Source organism: Bombus terrestris, chromosome 5, assembly GCF_910591885.1.
Source record: "Bombus terrestris chromosome 5, iyBomTerr1.2, whole genome shotgun sequence".
Lineage (NCBI taxonomy): Eukaryota > Metazoa > Arthropoda > Insecta > Hymenoptera > Apidae > Bombus > Bombus terrestris.
This window is the reverse complement of record NC_063273.1, coordinates 1,591,686-1,604,309: the sequence shown is the minus strand read 5'-3', so window position 1 is coordinate 1,604,309 and position 12,624 is coordinate 1,591,686. Positions and strand designations below refer to the sequence as shown.

Below are 12,624 nucleotides of genomic sequence, written 5' to 3'. Positions count from 1 at the left end.
AGTTTATATTAAAAAATGCCTGAACACGTTTCAAAGGAAATATGTACGGTAAATTCAAGAGGTACGATCAGCATTGTTATCACGTCATTACGAAAATATGTATATACAATCCGGTATCATGTGAAAAAGTATGTAAGTTATTTTGACATTAACTCTGACATACTATTAAATTATATTACAGAATTCACTCTTCTCATATGTTCAGATTTTTCTACATTATCGCTTGAAGACTACAAATAATGAACCGCATAAATAACACTACCAATGCTTTGAAGTTTACCGATGAAGTTTATACATGTAAAGAGGAATTAGAAAAGATTTCTCATTTAATCGATATCTTTTAAAAATATGTTATATTGTCTACGAATAGCGGGAATAACAGTGCATTCATTATTTATTTTTTCGATATCAGCAGGGACTGGCTGAAGAAGAACAGTCCACGTACCAAGTACGTGGTACGAGTCGGTATCCCTACTCCCCAATGTTCTGTAGCGATGTCGCCTTTCTCTTGAGCTCAGGGCCCGTAAAGAGGCCCCATTCACAGTCCTCGTCTCATTCTCTCGTGCTAGTCCCCCTTCTTTCTATCTACCTGGCAACCTCTGTTCACCTGAACAGCCATCTTGAGCTATACGCTGCGCTATCATAACTTGTCCCCTTTAAGACGTATTTTCGATTCGTCGAGGTGATCAACCGCGTCGACTCGTAGTTAACAGTAGCTATGTGAGCTAATTCAACGGACTGTCGTCGTATCTCTCTATCCTCATCGATTCCATCTCCTCCCGTGATCCTGTTCGCGCGTACAAGTTTCTTTCTTTCAAATAAATATTTCACTCGATTCCTTCCGGTTTTGTACAAAGTTTGTTTTTTTTAACTCCTGTCCAGTGTATCAAAGAGAATTGAAGGTTTCTCAGGGAATAGAACTCAGTGAACTAGTGAAGTTGGGTGATTGACAATTCGAAACAGATGTCTTTGGAGGAATCTTGAGCGAAGTTCAGCGAAAGGGAGAGGTGAAGGTACGTCAAGGATCAAATTAATCACTTTGCGAAGAAGTTGGAGTGCACAAACCCAATAGCTTTCTAATGAAACTGGAATGGTTTTAATTTTTCGAGATCTGAGAAGTCTAAGGACCTGATATCTTTCTCAATATGCAATAAATGTGTTATGCATTAGTATTAGTGCACATTGTGCCTTAATTTGTGTATAAGCTATGTTCAGAATTTTGAATTTCATAATTTTTGGTCGAGATCAATGAGCTAGTTTCGATTTCGAATTCGTACTGGATCGAAAAAGCGCGCCCCGTTCTGTGCGCTGTTTACAAACCGGTGTTATGTTAATCAGCAAATTCTGACAGTGTTTTTATCACACCTACGACACAAGTATTGCTCTCCGAACTCAAGAGAAAAAAATAAGTCTTTGACCAAACCAGTCCTCATAGGAAAATTGATACGGTTAACAGAAGTCGCGTATTGTTACGTTCTGATCGATAGATCGTTGCAAGGAAAAACGGGCTGCACCTTGCTAAGGCGATCGGTGAATGTTCCGATGTAAATGTCACGGGCGGCACTGGCACCGATTTAACGTGAGAACGTACACTGGATCTCGACGTAAAGCTGCAGGATCGGTGATGAGGAAACGCTGAAGACAATCTATTGGCGAAGGAGTATGTGTTTCCGCTTTCCTTCATTTTCATAAGATCGTCTTTGTAATGATTATAACGATCTACATGCAATAAATTAGGAAAAACTCAATTTTTGCCTGAAGACATTAAGAAATTATTGGTGGAAATATTTACGATATCCTCGCATATTTTATTTCTTATTGATAATCTCTTTCATCGTAACATTTATATTTTGATAGTTAAAAAAAGTCGCTATAATCGTATAGAAAATAATCGGCAAATATATTTCATTAGCGACAACATGGGCTCGAAGATAGAGTATGTGGAATCTTCTCATATGTACGCGACGAATTATATTCGTAATTCGAAGGCGATCGGTGTTCTCTGGGGTATTTTCACCATATGCTACGCTATAATCGGAGTCGTGGCATTTGTCACGCCGGAGTGGCTGGGCGATTTGGAACACGAGAATCCAGGAAGATTCGGCCTCTGGACCAGATGCAGCTACGGTGGTAATGGTAAATTAATTTTTTCCCAGTATCAAATCTCGTTACTGTACTTTTCATAAAACTCGTTTAATCGGTATTATTTCTTTGCTCGATTCTCTAGGTGAATTGGGCGAGGAATGTATAGGCAGATTGGATGATCTGTCGACAATCGCGAACATTCCCTTCAGAGTAAGCACCATTCTAGTCGGCGTCGCTGTCATAATAGCTCTATTGACGATTTGCGCGATGCTTCTCTTCTTCTTCTGCCAAAGTACGACTGTCTTCTATCTGTGCGCCTGGATGCAAGTAGTTTCAGGTAATTACTGCCAATTATTCACGATGGAAACCCTATCATACGAATGAAGGTACTTGAATATAATAATATTTGAAGATTCTTTAAGTATGGGAGCATTTCGAGGGATTCAAATTTTGGATTAAATATGCATTACTATTATACATAACGTTCAATACCAGTGACGAAACTGATACAACTATCAATGAGTCAGAATACATGCATTACGTAATAGGATGTTAAAAAACACGAAAGAAGATTAGGGTGCATTTAATCTCTCTAATCTGAATCGCATTATATTGTGTGCATATATCGCGATAGATTAAAAGAAGAAGTCAAGCGTAATCATCGCATAATTACCGAGCTCAAAGGGGGAAAAAGAAGGAAAATTGAGCATCACTTTAGAAAGTATAATGCAACCGGGTGTTCTCGCGGGCTATTGCCGTAATCGTCCGCGTAATACCTTATCATTGCGACGTAGCTGAAAATTACGGTGATGCACCGAGGCTACCGAGTCAGGGAGTGATGCAATCGTTTCGTTTTGCACGCCCCTCTACGCGCCACGCGAACCTCATTTGTCAACTAAATTTTATACAGTGGAAAGAATTCGAGTTCCATTAGCGTGATGGAATAGTCATTCATAATACTGTACCATTCGACATTCTCCTTTTATGTTTCTGCATTTTCTGTTTTCTTATCTTAATCTGTAACTAATTGATCTTCTATAAGTGTTACTATTTACTAACTATTACTAATTGATTAAACACTACTAATTGAAATTTGCACCGAAATGCTTAGATTTTATCTACATGGAATGAATATAAAGTACGATAGTAACTTATTAATAGTGATTGTCGCTATTCCAACTAATTCTTTTAATTGGAAATAGCGTAATGGCAGATATAATCAGATTTCACAGAACTCTGCCTGTCTCGATAATTAGCCGATACGTGATCGGTTAGCAGAATATTACCGTACATAGGATCGCTATGAACGTAGATTGTCGTGGTCTCCTACCGATCAACAGCTAACTCTTTATCGTAAATTGTGTTTTTCTGCAAGTAGAAAGCGCTTCCTGTCCGCGAAACCGTGCTTGCGAAATACGTAATACAATAACGTTATAACGAAAGAGTCTCGGTATTTTACGAATCAAGATTTACCTCGAAAGTTACTAATGTATCGATGACGCGAACGTATCGCTAGGAAAAATGAATATAAGGAGAAAACTCATCCTTTTATGAACTTGGGAGCGATGATGTTTTAGAAGGAAATGTAGAATAGACCGTTATAACCGGAGACAGTTAGTTTACCGGTTGACCAATGCCTCTGCAATTAACGTATTCGGTTATGGCGTCTTTGTTAGAAATGTTGTAGAAATGTTGTTAGGATTAAACTATGATGTACTTATAGGAGATGCAAGTGTACAGTATAGAATGCGTATAATATGCAAAGCTATACAAAATATTTAAAGTAAGTTACTTCAATTTAAATCAAAATGAAAAGGAGTAATTTCCTTTATAATAATTTTTTTAAATCTTCTCCTGGGATGAATTTTATTTCGTAATACTGTTTAGGATCAATTCGATTCTATAAATTGTTCATTAATATATTTTTATGGTATGATGGAAATAACGATACCGGTTAAAACCATTAAGTATGATATTTAGTGGATCTAAAATACTTGTCTATACGATGTCGATCTAGTTAAAGAACATTGATTTATTCTGCAACAAGTTACGCGATTTATAATATTTGTTTTCTTTATTTCTCTAATCTTTAATCGATACGAACGAGACAGCAGCTCGCACGAAAGCACTGAAACGGGATCATAGGTTCCATTGCACGTAATGTTTATCCATAGGCAATTATTTGCTCTAGCAAGCTTCAAAATTTAGTTCTATAGAATTTTCATTTCATCGACTGTTAAAAAATCATAATACCCTTTAGGAAAGTGACATTTTTTCAACGCTAATCAATAAAGAAGAGAGAATTTAAGAAGTTGTCCATTCGAGATAATTTCATTTTTAAAGTACTACCGTAAAAAAATAAACCGCGTTTCTTTTTTACAATTCTTTTTCCTTTATACGTTTTAATTATCTTCAGGAGGAATCCTCTTTTAAAGTTAACGTACTAAGTATGAATAACCGGAAGACATTCGAAGAGGGAATAAGCTTTACGTAAGAATCGAGATCATTGATGATAGAGATGAAAAACTGTAAATAGCATTATTATTGATCGAAGGTAGTATTACTCGCGATCGTGGCTGGTTCGTACGCCGGCAGTGAAAGTCAGTGGTTGAAATGTGAATCAGCTACGGGAGGAGGGAAACGTTTCACCCAGAAACTGATTGTGAGCGTACGGTATAATACATACATATATCATGATCATACGGCGAATCGGAAATGGAAACTTTCCGTGGAATACGATCGTAATAACTTGCGCTATGACTTGCGTTAATTCTGATCATCTATTTTTTATTTCGTTAATTTTATTCCAATAACGAAAAGCTCGGAGATATATTTGTTTGCTAGTACTTTGAAACTCTATTAAATTATTTCAAAATTACCATTTACAGCTGCTTAAAAAGTACTAGCAAACAAATATATCTCCGAGCTTTTCGTTATTGGAATAAAATTAACGAAATAAAAAATAGATAATCAGAATCGGCGCAAGTCATAGCGCAAGTTATTTTAACAGTACTTTTATCGCTATTTAATTTCGATCGATAAAGTTTTTCCTTTCGAATTTTTTACCTCATTTTTCTCGGTGTAAGTGGTTTTGTTTTATGAAAAATTAATGAACGCGAAAAAAGCAAGATCGGTACCTTTCACTGCTGACCTCTAGCACAGAACATCCGCGAAGAGAGATAGTTCACTGAAATGCCAGCCACGTTACTCATGTTCACGTTCAATGAACTATAGCTTCAAGAAGGAAGTCGTAGGACTCGAGTATAAGATGCGAATAGCTTTAGCAATTGAAAAATTTACCGTATTACCATTTTCAGTGGCAATTATCGCTAGCGAGCAATAGTTGTTCGAGAGATAATGCTCTTTCGTTTGTTTCAGCAATATCTATGGCGATTGGAGTTTGCATTTATCCCTTGGGCTGGGATTCACCTTTAATTCGAGCTGTCTGCGGTGCCGCTGCATCCAGGTAGCGGAAATTTAAATTTCCTAACAAATGAATAGAAGATGGTTATTCAAATCATTTATACGTGCATGATAATTCTCAATTTCAAAATTTACATTAGTCCTAAATATGTAGTAGAGCGACGTTAATTCTAAGAGATGGTACTTTTTATGATACCTAATTACTATAATAATAACCAGCTACTTTACCAATTGCGTAACGAGTATTATCTTGTTATTTTGTCGGTTAGATGTTAATAAAAATGTTATTGCATATCGGTAATTTTATTTGACAGATACAATCCAGGAGCTTGCGCCGTTAGGTGGGCGATACCGTTAGCAGCAATCGCGGCTCTAGATGCTGCTACCTTGGCCGCGCTCGCTTTTATTCTAGCGTCCAGGCACGTCAGGCTTCAACCTGAACCCTTCAATAACGGTTCCTTGTACAAAGGTGCGGGTCTTTCTCTACACGAATTAAAATATACGAATTATTCTTAACAAAATAATTTTCGTCTCGTTTTAGGTGAAGTAAACCCAGGGTACGTGAACGAGGCGCAGAGTGTCGCTGGTTCTCGAAAATCCCTCTCCTTGCGGCCGGTGCTCTTGGTCGCTCCACCAGAACAGGATCGCTACAGCGAACTCTCCAGAGCGAAATCTCATTCACATCATAGCCTTTACACACCAGCGCCATCCCACCCGGCCCACACGATGTCGACGAATACCTTGAATCATTCTCAACATAATTTTCAATTGTAGGTCACCGAAGATCGTGACTATATCGCTGTACATAGTTTATCATACTACCACAAGTATGCTTTCCTTTTCTTATTAGTATTTTTATAATTCTATGAGAAACGAGAACAAACACTGTAAATAATATCATCGAATATCTTCCCTTTATGTTATAGGCGAGCGTTTCTTTTCTTTCTTTTTATAATTATTTTATAATTTTATACGAATTAATAATTGCTATGTTAAATTATGAAATCTCAAAAGTCTGTAGAGAGTGACATCCTGTCGATTCGTAATACTTTTGTATTTTGTATATACATTAACGTAATTATTTTAACGCGTTGTGAACGCGTTTCCCTTTGCAATGTATATTCTATACATGTAATTAAAGGTAGTTTTATATATATATATATATATATATATATATACATATGTATAATATATTATATATGTTTGTTCTCTCGTTCCTAACGAATAAATGATATGTAATTGTCAGAACAGAACGGAACGGAACAGAACAGAACACCATCTTATTTTAGGAACTTACAAAAAGTAGTACTACACTCTCTCTATCTTTCTTTTTTTTTATTATAAACAAGTAACATAAATTAGTTGTTTTACAGAACGGGGAGAGTCTTACATAGCGAGCAAGTTGCGTATAATAAATAAAGAACACCAGAATGTGAATCAAGGATGTTTTGTATGTAATTAATATTATACCTATCCTGTAAAAATGTTATTCTTTAATAAAGAAAATTCAAACGTGTAGATTTCTATCTATTTTAGATATCGCTTCTGTTCGTTCGCGCAAGTCTAAAGTAAAGTGTTTTGCCGTATGGTAACTATGACTACGCTTAAAAGGAGACACCAATAATACGTATGCGTATCACAAACTTTGTTTCGACGAAATCGAAGAAAATTCCAAAGGAATCGATTAGTGGTAGTAAAGAGAAATCCTCCGTATCGCGTTAGAATGAACGACAAAGACGACAGCGCTTGGGTCTTCGATTCCCTGATTGGTTTTCTTCAGGGTCCAATTTGGTCCGCGCCTCTGATCACTTTCATCGAAGAGAAGTCACTCAGTAAGTCGAGATATTTTCGCAATAAACCTTTCTGTGTAGTCTATAATCTCTATCTCTTCTTTAAGACCGATGCTCCTTAAGATGAAATTCTTCTTTTCTTCTTTTTTAAATCTACTAAATTTATACGAGATATTACAAGAAAAGAAGTTGCCATTTTTATTCGAAATACGAGCACGATACTAAAAATTGTAAAAACGAACCTTCTGTTTTCTCACAAGCGTTCGCTATACTTTGTTCCATTATTTTGTCTTTTTCTTTTCTTTTTTTTTTTACAGTATTTGAAGCGGACGTCGAGGAAAACGATGAGTATCAAAAGATATATCAGGAGTACAAAAATCTGGTGGACTTATTGCTTGGTTGTTTCATGGAAGACATGGGGATCACTCCGGAGCAATTCGAGTACGCTTGTACAGTGAATAAGTATACAAAAATGCCTATACAATTCCAACAGGCGAGTCAAAGAGATTCTTGAACACAGGACAGAAAATCACATACAATGTATATTAATTTTGATACTTGTTTCAGAACTTGTTCGAGCAAATATGGGCGGCGAACGAGTACGAGATATTCAAAAGAATGATGATTCAAAAGAATCTAGAGCTTCAACTGCAAGCTTTGAATATGATCGAACAGAAGTATGGTCTTACACCTGCATCTTTCATGTATGAAGCAGGTGTATTGAATGAAGATCCTTTAGTCATGGAAGAAATCATTCAGTAAGTGTATAATTGGTAATTTGTCATGTTTAATTATATATAGGAACAAATTGGATATTCGAATCTCTCTCTCTCTCTCTCTTTCTGTGATCTTCAATTTTAAATTAATTAGAGAAAAATGTACAGAAAACACGTTTTGGAGAATGATTCGGAAGAAGACAAGAACATATCGTCGGAAACTTCGTTGATCAAAGAACATGAACGTTTAACAGCTAAATATAACAGCGAACGAGCATTGTTAGCAGAAGCTCTAAAAGCGTCCCAAGAGGAAAATACTCCTGAAAGGGATCGTACACAGTCATTTTTAAAGGAAGAAGATGAAGATAAAGAAGAAGACGACGAAAGCAAAATCAAAGGGAAAGACGAAGAAGAGGAGGAGGAGGAGGAGGAAGAAGAAGAAAAGAAGGAAGAAGCAGATATTCCAAGGTTCCCTAAAGTGGTTCCTCTTGATTCTATGTCCACGGACGAATCAAAATCAGAAGGACCAAATGTATCCATTAAAAAAAGCTAACCATATATATAAGAATAATTAAATCAAATTCATTAAGATGTTTATTAATATTTTAGATATCAGAAGAAGACATAAGAAATAGGCAGGCATATTTAAAAGCTAGACGCGATAAATTGGTAGCTTTGAAGAAAGAAGCAAGAAGTCAACGATTGGAAATGAATCCATCGAGGCCGAGTTCCGCGAGATCGGTAGCGGAAGCCACGATCAAAGGAGAACAAGAACTAAAATTACCGGAACCTCTGGAACCGTCCATATTACAAGTACGTAAAGTACTCGCTGCTCGCCTCCAAGCAGAGGTAGTGCGTAAGCAAACGAGCCAATAATAACGATTCTCTAACACGAAAGAGATCGGGACGGCGGTGTTTTATCCAGATAAAATGCTGATATTTTATCCTTTCTTTTTTCTCTTTTTTTTCCTTTTTTTCTGATAAATTTCATGCACAGCGAACTTTTATACAGCTGCATCAGATTTTCTTTTTATAGACGTTACGTTATAGTATTAAGATAGCGAAGAAATTTACAAGGATACAACGTTTACAGACGTTGAAAGAATTAAAATGATCAAACCTGGTAGCAGAATAAGACTAAATGAGTATGTTTAACAAGAACAAAGAGAGTATAAGTTGTTTCTTTTTTATACAATTCCAAATGTTTACTGTATCGTTTTTCTTTCTTCTTTTGTTTAAATAAGTGTGACGAATATCGTTACAGTTTGGGTATAAGTATATCTTCGCTTGTGAATACCGATAAAATGATAAACAATTTCTTAAGGTCACTTGCATTATGTTCTCTCAGTCGTTCGATGAATTTCGCACGCTCACCATGCATCATCGGCGCTAGTTTTACCCGTGAGAGAAATTTCATAATCTGGAACATGAAAAAAAGTAAAAAAAAGAGCATAGGATTCTTCTTGTAATAGCAATTTGTATAGATCTTTAAGAGGATACGAGTGATATGAATAAAAAAAAAAAAAGAAAAAAAAAACAAAAAGAGAATAATTACTTTTTAAATATTTCACATACACTTCATAGACGAAATGATTTCCATTCGTAAATCTTTCGATATTCTTTCTTCATTCCTTTTATATACACTAATTCGTCAAATTTCTCGTTTGTTCGATGCAAAGAGAAGAGAATGCGAAGTTTACGTAAAAAATGTAACACACAGTTCTTAAGAAATGCTTTCAGAAAAAATAGGTATAAATACGCTGGAAAATCTGTTTTACATGTAATTATCTAACAGCACAAGTTGTATAAATCACAATTGGACAATTAGAACTGAAAAATCAATGACAATTACATTCATACAAAGAAATATCCTTCCTTCGTTTTATTCTTTGCGATTAAACATTGATTATGAGGTAAGTATGACTCCGTTCATCGACCAATTCTTTCTATATCATTTTCAGTTTTATTTAATTAAATATTCTTCGCACTTCTACAACATACTTCTATTCCATGTAACACACAATTGTCATTCTTACTTTTTTTCCTTTTTACCTGCCCGATTATAAAGGTGAAAATAATTTCGTGGCGAAATACGAATGTTAACTCCATTTAATACTTGATTAATAACGTAATAAAGTAAATTCAACGCTTCTGAAACAAATGTAAAATAAATTCGTTCTGGTAGAAGACACGGTACTTGCAAAACTCAAAATTCATCATATACTTTTCTAACGTTCGAAAACTTAATTTAAAATATAATTTACGAAACATGCGGTCAATTAAAAAATATAGAAATTGGTGGTTTTCGGTATTCGCCTTCCGCCACTTATATTTAGCTCGCATCTTATTTAGCTCATCTAGTCAATCGTCGTTCATACTTCATTAGAATAAAATGCAAAATATTCATTTGCCAGTGAATTTTCCATTCAACTATTACCATACTATACACATCGAACCAAAGTTTCCTCTGTTAATTTTTCCTTTCATGCTTGCTCTTGCTTCGCATGACTTTTTCTTTTAATTTTTTACGAATAACTTCTCATATAAAAAGGTGTTTCTCCCTCTGACTGTATGTGTGTATGTGCGCGCGCGCGCCCTTGTGTGTGTATGTGTGTGTGCGCGTGTGTGTAATATGTGTACATATAATTAAAACGTATTATATTCTTAACACGTGGTATTTTATTTTTATATCATGTAATATCGTACGACATTACATCGAACTATAACGATTGTAAGATTTCTCGATTTCCGCCGGCGCTGATCTTACATGAAATGTTTCACTGCTTTTTTCTTCAAATTAGAAAGGAAACACAGAAAAAGTATTTACATACTATTTACTATTTTCAACAGTTAGATTAAGACTGTGTATGTATATATGTATATGTACATATATGAATGCATATACATATATAACCGTAAAAATCGACTTCGTTCTTCCTGATTCAGAGAAAATCAATTCTGTCAAATTTTAAACCGACTGCAAAAGCGAAAAATGGGGGGACTGGGGGGGGGGGGATGGGAAGGCAATTAACTCGTACATATTAAAAGAAGAGAAAGCTGGAATAAAACAGAAAAGAGGAAAATATCAATTGAACTTCTTCTTTCCTAATCTTCGAATACTCGAATAACGCGTTTCTTTGAGAAATATAATATAAATTCAAAACTTGCACTCGACGATCTCATCTCTTCCTTTTTCTTTTCTTTTCTTTTTTTCTTTTTTTTTTTCTTTTGGCTATACATGTACGACTCGAAGCACCGGGATACAATGAACATTAAATTAAGGAAAAGCAATAGCAATGAGAACGACGCATGACAATGAACAAATGTGAAATACATGTGTACATGTGAATGTCTCTGTGTGGGTACGAAATTTAGCTTTCATAGCATTTACGATCGCACTGTTTACTCTAGTATCACTTACAATTAGATATCGATTAATTTTTTGTTCTTCTTTTCAGTGTTCTTCCCCCTACTTACAGATCTCTTTAAAGCACGTTCAATGCAAGATCTTTACCATTTTTTCTCGTCTCTTGTTATTATCGAATAAATCACGAATGTTATGTAAAACACATAAAGAATAACATTACTCGATATCCTCTTAATTAATTAATTGTTAACTTTTCCTACATTTCACTCTCATCCTTTCTCTCGCTCGCACACACACACATACACACACACACACACACACACTTTCTCTCTCTCATGCATACTCTCCCTCTCTTTTTCTCTTCCTTATTTCATGGTTAATCCAAGTTACACTCCTCTTTTCTTTTTTCCATTTTTTTTTTCTTTCTTTTTATGTACAACATGTATATCACTCAGCTCCAGCGAATTTGCCTAATTTGATATTCACAGGTTTTTTTCGCTTGCGTTCCGTGATTGAATTAACTTCTAAGATTCCTCATCTTTTTTTAATATCATAAGTTAATATATATGTATATGTGTACATAAACGGTACGTGTATGTGTGGTATTTACGAAAAATGTCCAATATACATATACAGGTCTAAAGCAGTCTTAGAAACTCTGTTCAGGGTATGTGGGGGAACAACGTGAAAAATTTATACAGTAGCTTATAATACTTCTGCTCCTCTTTTGTTTGAGTTAACTCAACCAAGATATGGAGGCACACGTTTCTGAAACAATATTAAATGTTAAAAAAACGAGATAGGAAATGAGAAAATGTTCTAAGGAAACTTATATTGATGTAAATCAAAAAAAGGAAGTTAGCTCGGACTCTTATAATACCAGCATTCTCGGTTGTGTTTCAGTAGTTAAAAAATTAAGTAGATACTCTTATCTGGAGCTGATGTAGATCAATCAACTTCCGTTTCGATCTTGATATGACATTAACGCGCCAAAAATAATCTTTTACTGAGCATCGTTTGCATGATTTTCATCGGCGTCGATGACTTTAAAATTTCAATATTTCGTTATTATGCATTTTCTTTCTTTTTGTTACAAAACAAAAGGGGACATTTATATCGAAAATAATTTAGACGAAACTAGACAATAGAGAAAATATTATACATAATGAAATCCTGCAAGGATAAATTTGCACAGATATATATACTTAATATTCCTCTTTTTTTTATCTTTTCTTTACAAAGT

General features: G+C 35.1%; 2 protein-coding genes and 1 long non-coding RNA gene across 3 annotated transcripts; 2 read left to right on the top strand and 1 right to left on the bottom strand.

Annotated features, from left to right (window-relative positions):
* The first annotated feature begins 372 nt into the window (after positions 1 to 372).
* On the top strand, positions 373 to 7,026 carry LOC100645817 (LHFPL tetraspan subfamily member 5 protein). Its single transcript, XM_048406036.1, has 7 exons — positions 373 to 1,013; positions 1,488 to 1,660; positions 1,913 to 2,136; positions 2,228 to 2,422; positions 5,464 to 5,551; positions 5,823 to 5,977; positions 6,050 to 7,026. Exons 3-7 carry the CDS (start codon positions 1,920 to 1,922, stop codon positions 6,280 to 6,282), a joined length of 888 nt encoding a protein of 295 aa, XP_048261993.1. The 5' UTR covers positions 373 to 1,013; positions 1,488 to 1,660; positions 1,913 to 1,919; the 3' UTR covers positions 6,283 to 7,026.
* Positions 878 to 3,546, bottom strand: LOC125385145. The gene is made up of 2 exons (XR_007224147.1): positions 2,759 to 3,546; positions 878 to 2,454 (listed from the first exon to the last, which is right to left on the bottom strand). It is a non-coding gene; the product is annotated as an uncharacterized LOC125385145 (long non-coding RNA).
* On the top strand, positions 6,858 to 10,992 carry LOC100645700 (cilia- and flagella-associated protein 36). Its single transcript, XM_020867763.2, has 6 exons — positions 6,858 to 6,958; positions 7,045 to 7,340; positions 7,616 to 7,791; positions 7,866 to 8,056; positions 8,183 to 8,546; positions 8,624 to 10,992. Exons 2-6 carry the CDS (start codon positions 7,232 to 7,234, stop codon positions 8,888 to 8,890), a joined length of 1,107 nt encoding a protein of 368 aa, XP_020723422.1. The 5' UTR covers positions 6,858 to 6,958; positions 7,045 to 7,231; the 3' UTR covers positions 8,891 to 10,992.
* The last annotated feature ends 1,632 nt before the right edge of the window (positions 10,993 to 12,624 follow it).

Excerpts from the sequence above, each read along its gene's own strand:
- LOC100645817 (XM_048406036.1), top strand. The coding sequence starts at position 1,920 with ATGGGCTCGAAGATAGAGTATGTGGAATCTTCTCATATGTACGCGACG. Across the intron at positions 2,423-5,463 it reads CTGGATGCAAGTAGTTTCAG|CAATATCTATGGCGATTGGA; the intron begins GTAATTACTGCC and ends CGTTTGTTTCAG. Across the intron at positions 5,978-6,049 it reads TAACGGTTCCTTGTACAAAG|GTGAAGTAAACCCAGGGTAC; the intron begins GTGCGGGTCTTT and ends GTCTCGTTTTAG.
- LOC100645700 (XM_020867763.2), top strand. The coding sequence starts at position 7,232 with ATGAACGACAAAGACGACAGCGCTTGGGTCTTCGATTCCCTGATTGGT. Across the intron at positions 7,341-7,615 it reads CATCGAAGAGAAGTCACTCA|TATTTGAAGCGGACGTCGAG; the intron begins GTAAGTCGAGAT and ends TTTTTTTTACAG. Across the intron at positions 8,547-8,623 it reads CAAAATCAGAAGGACCAAAT|ATATCAGAAGAAGACATAAG; the intron begins GTATCCATTAAA and ends TTAATATTTTAG.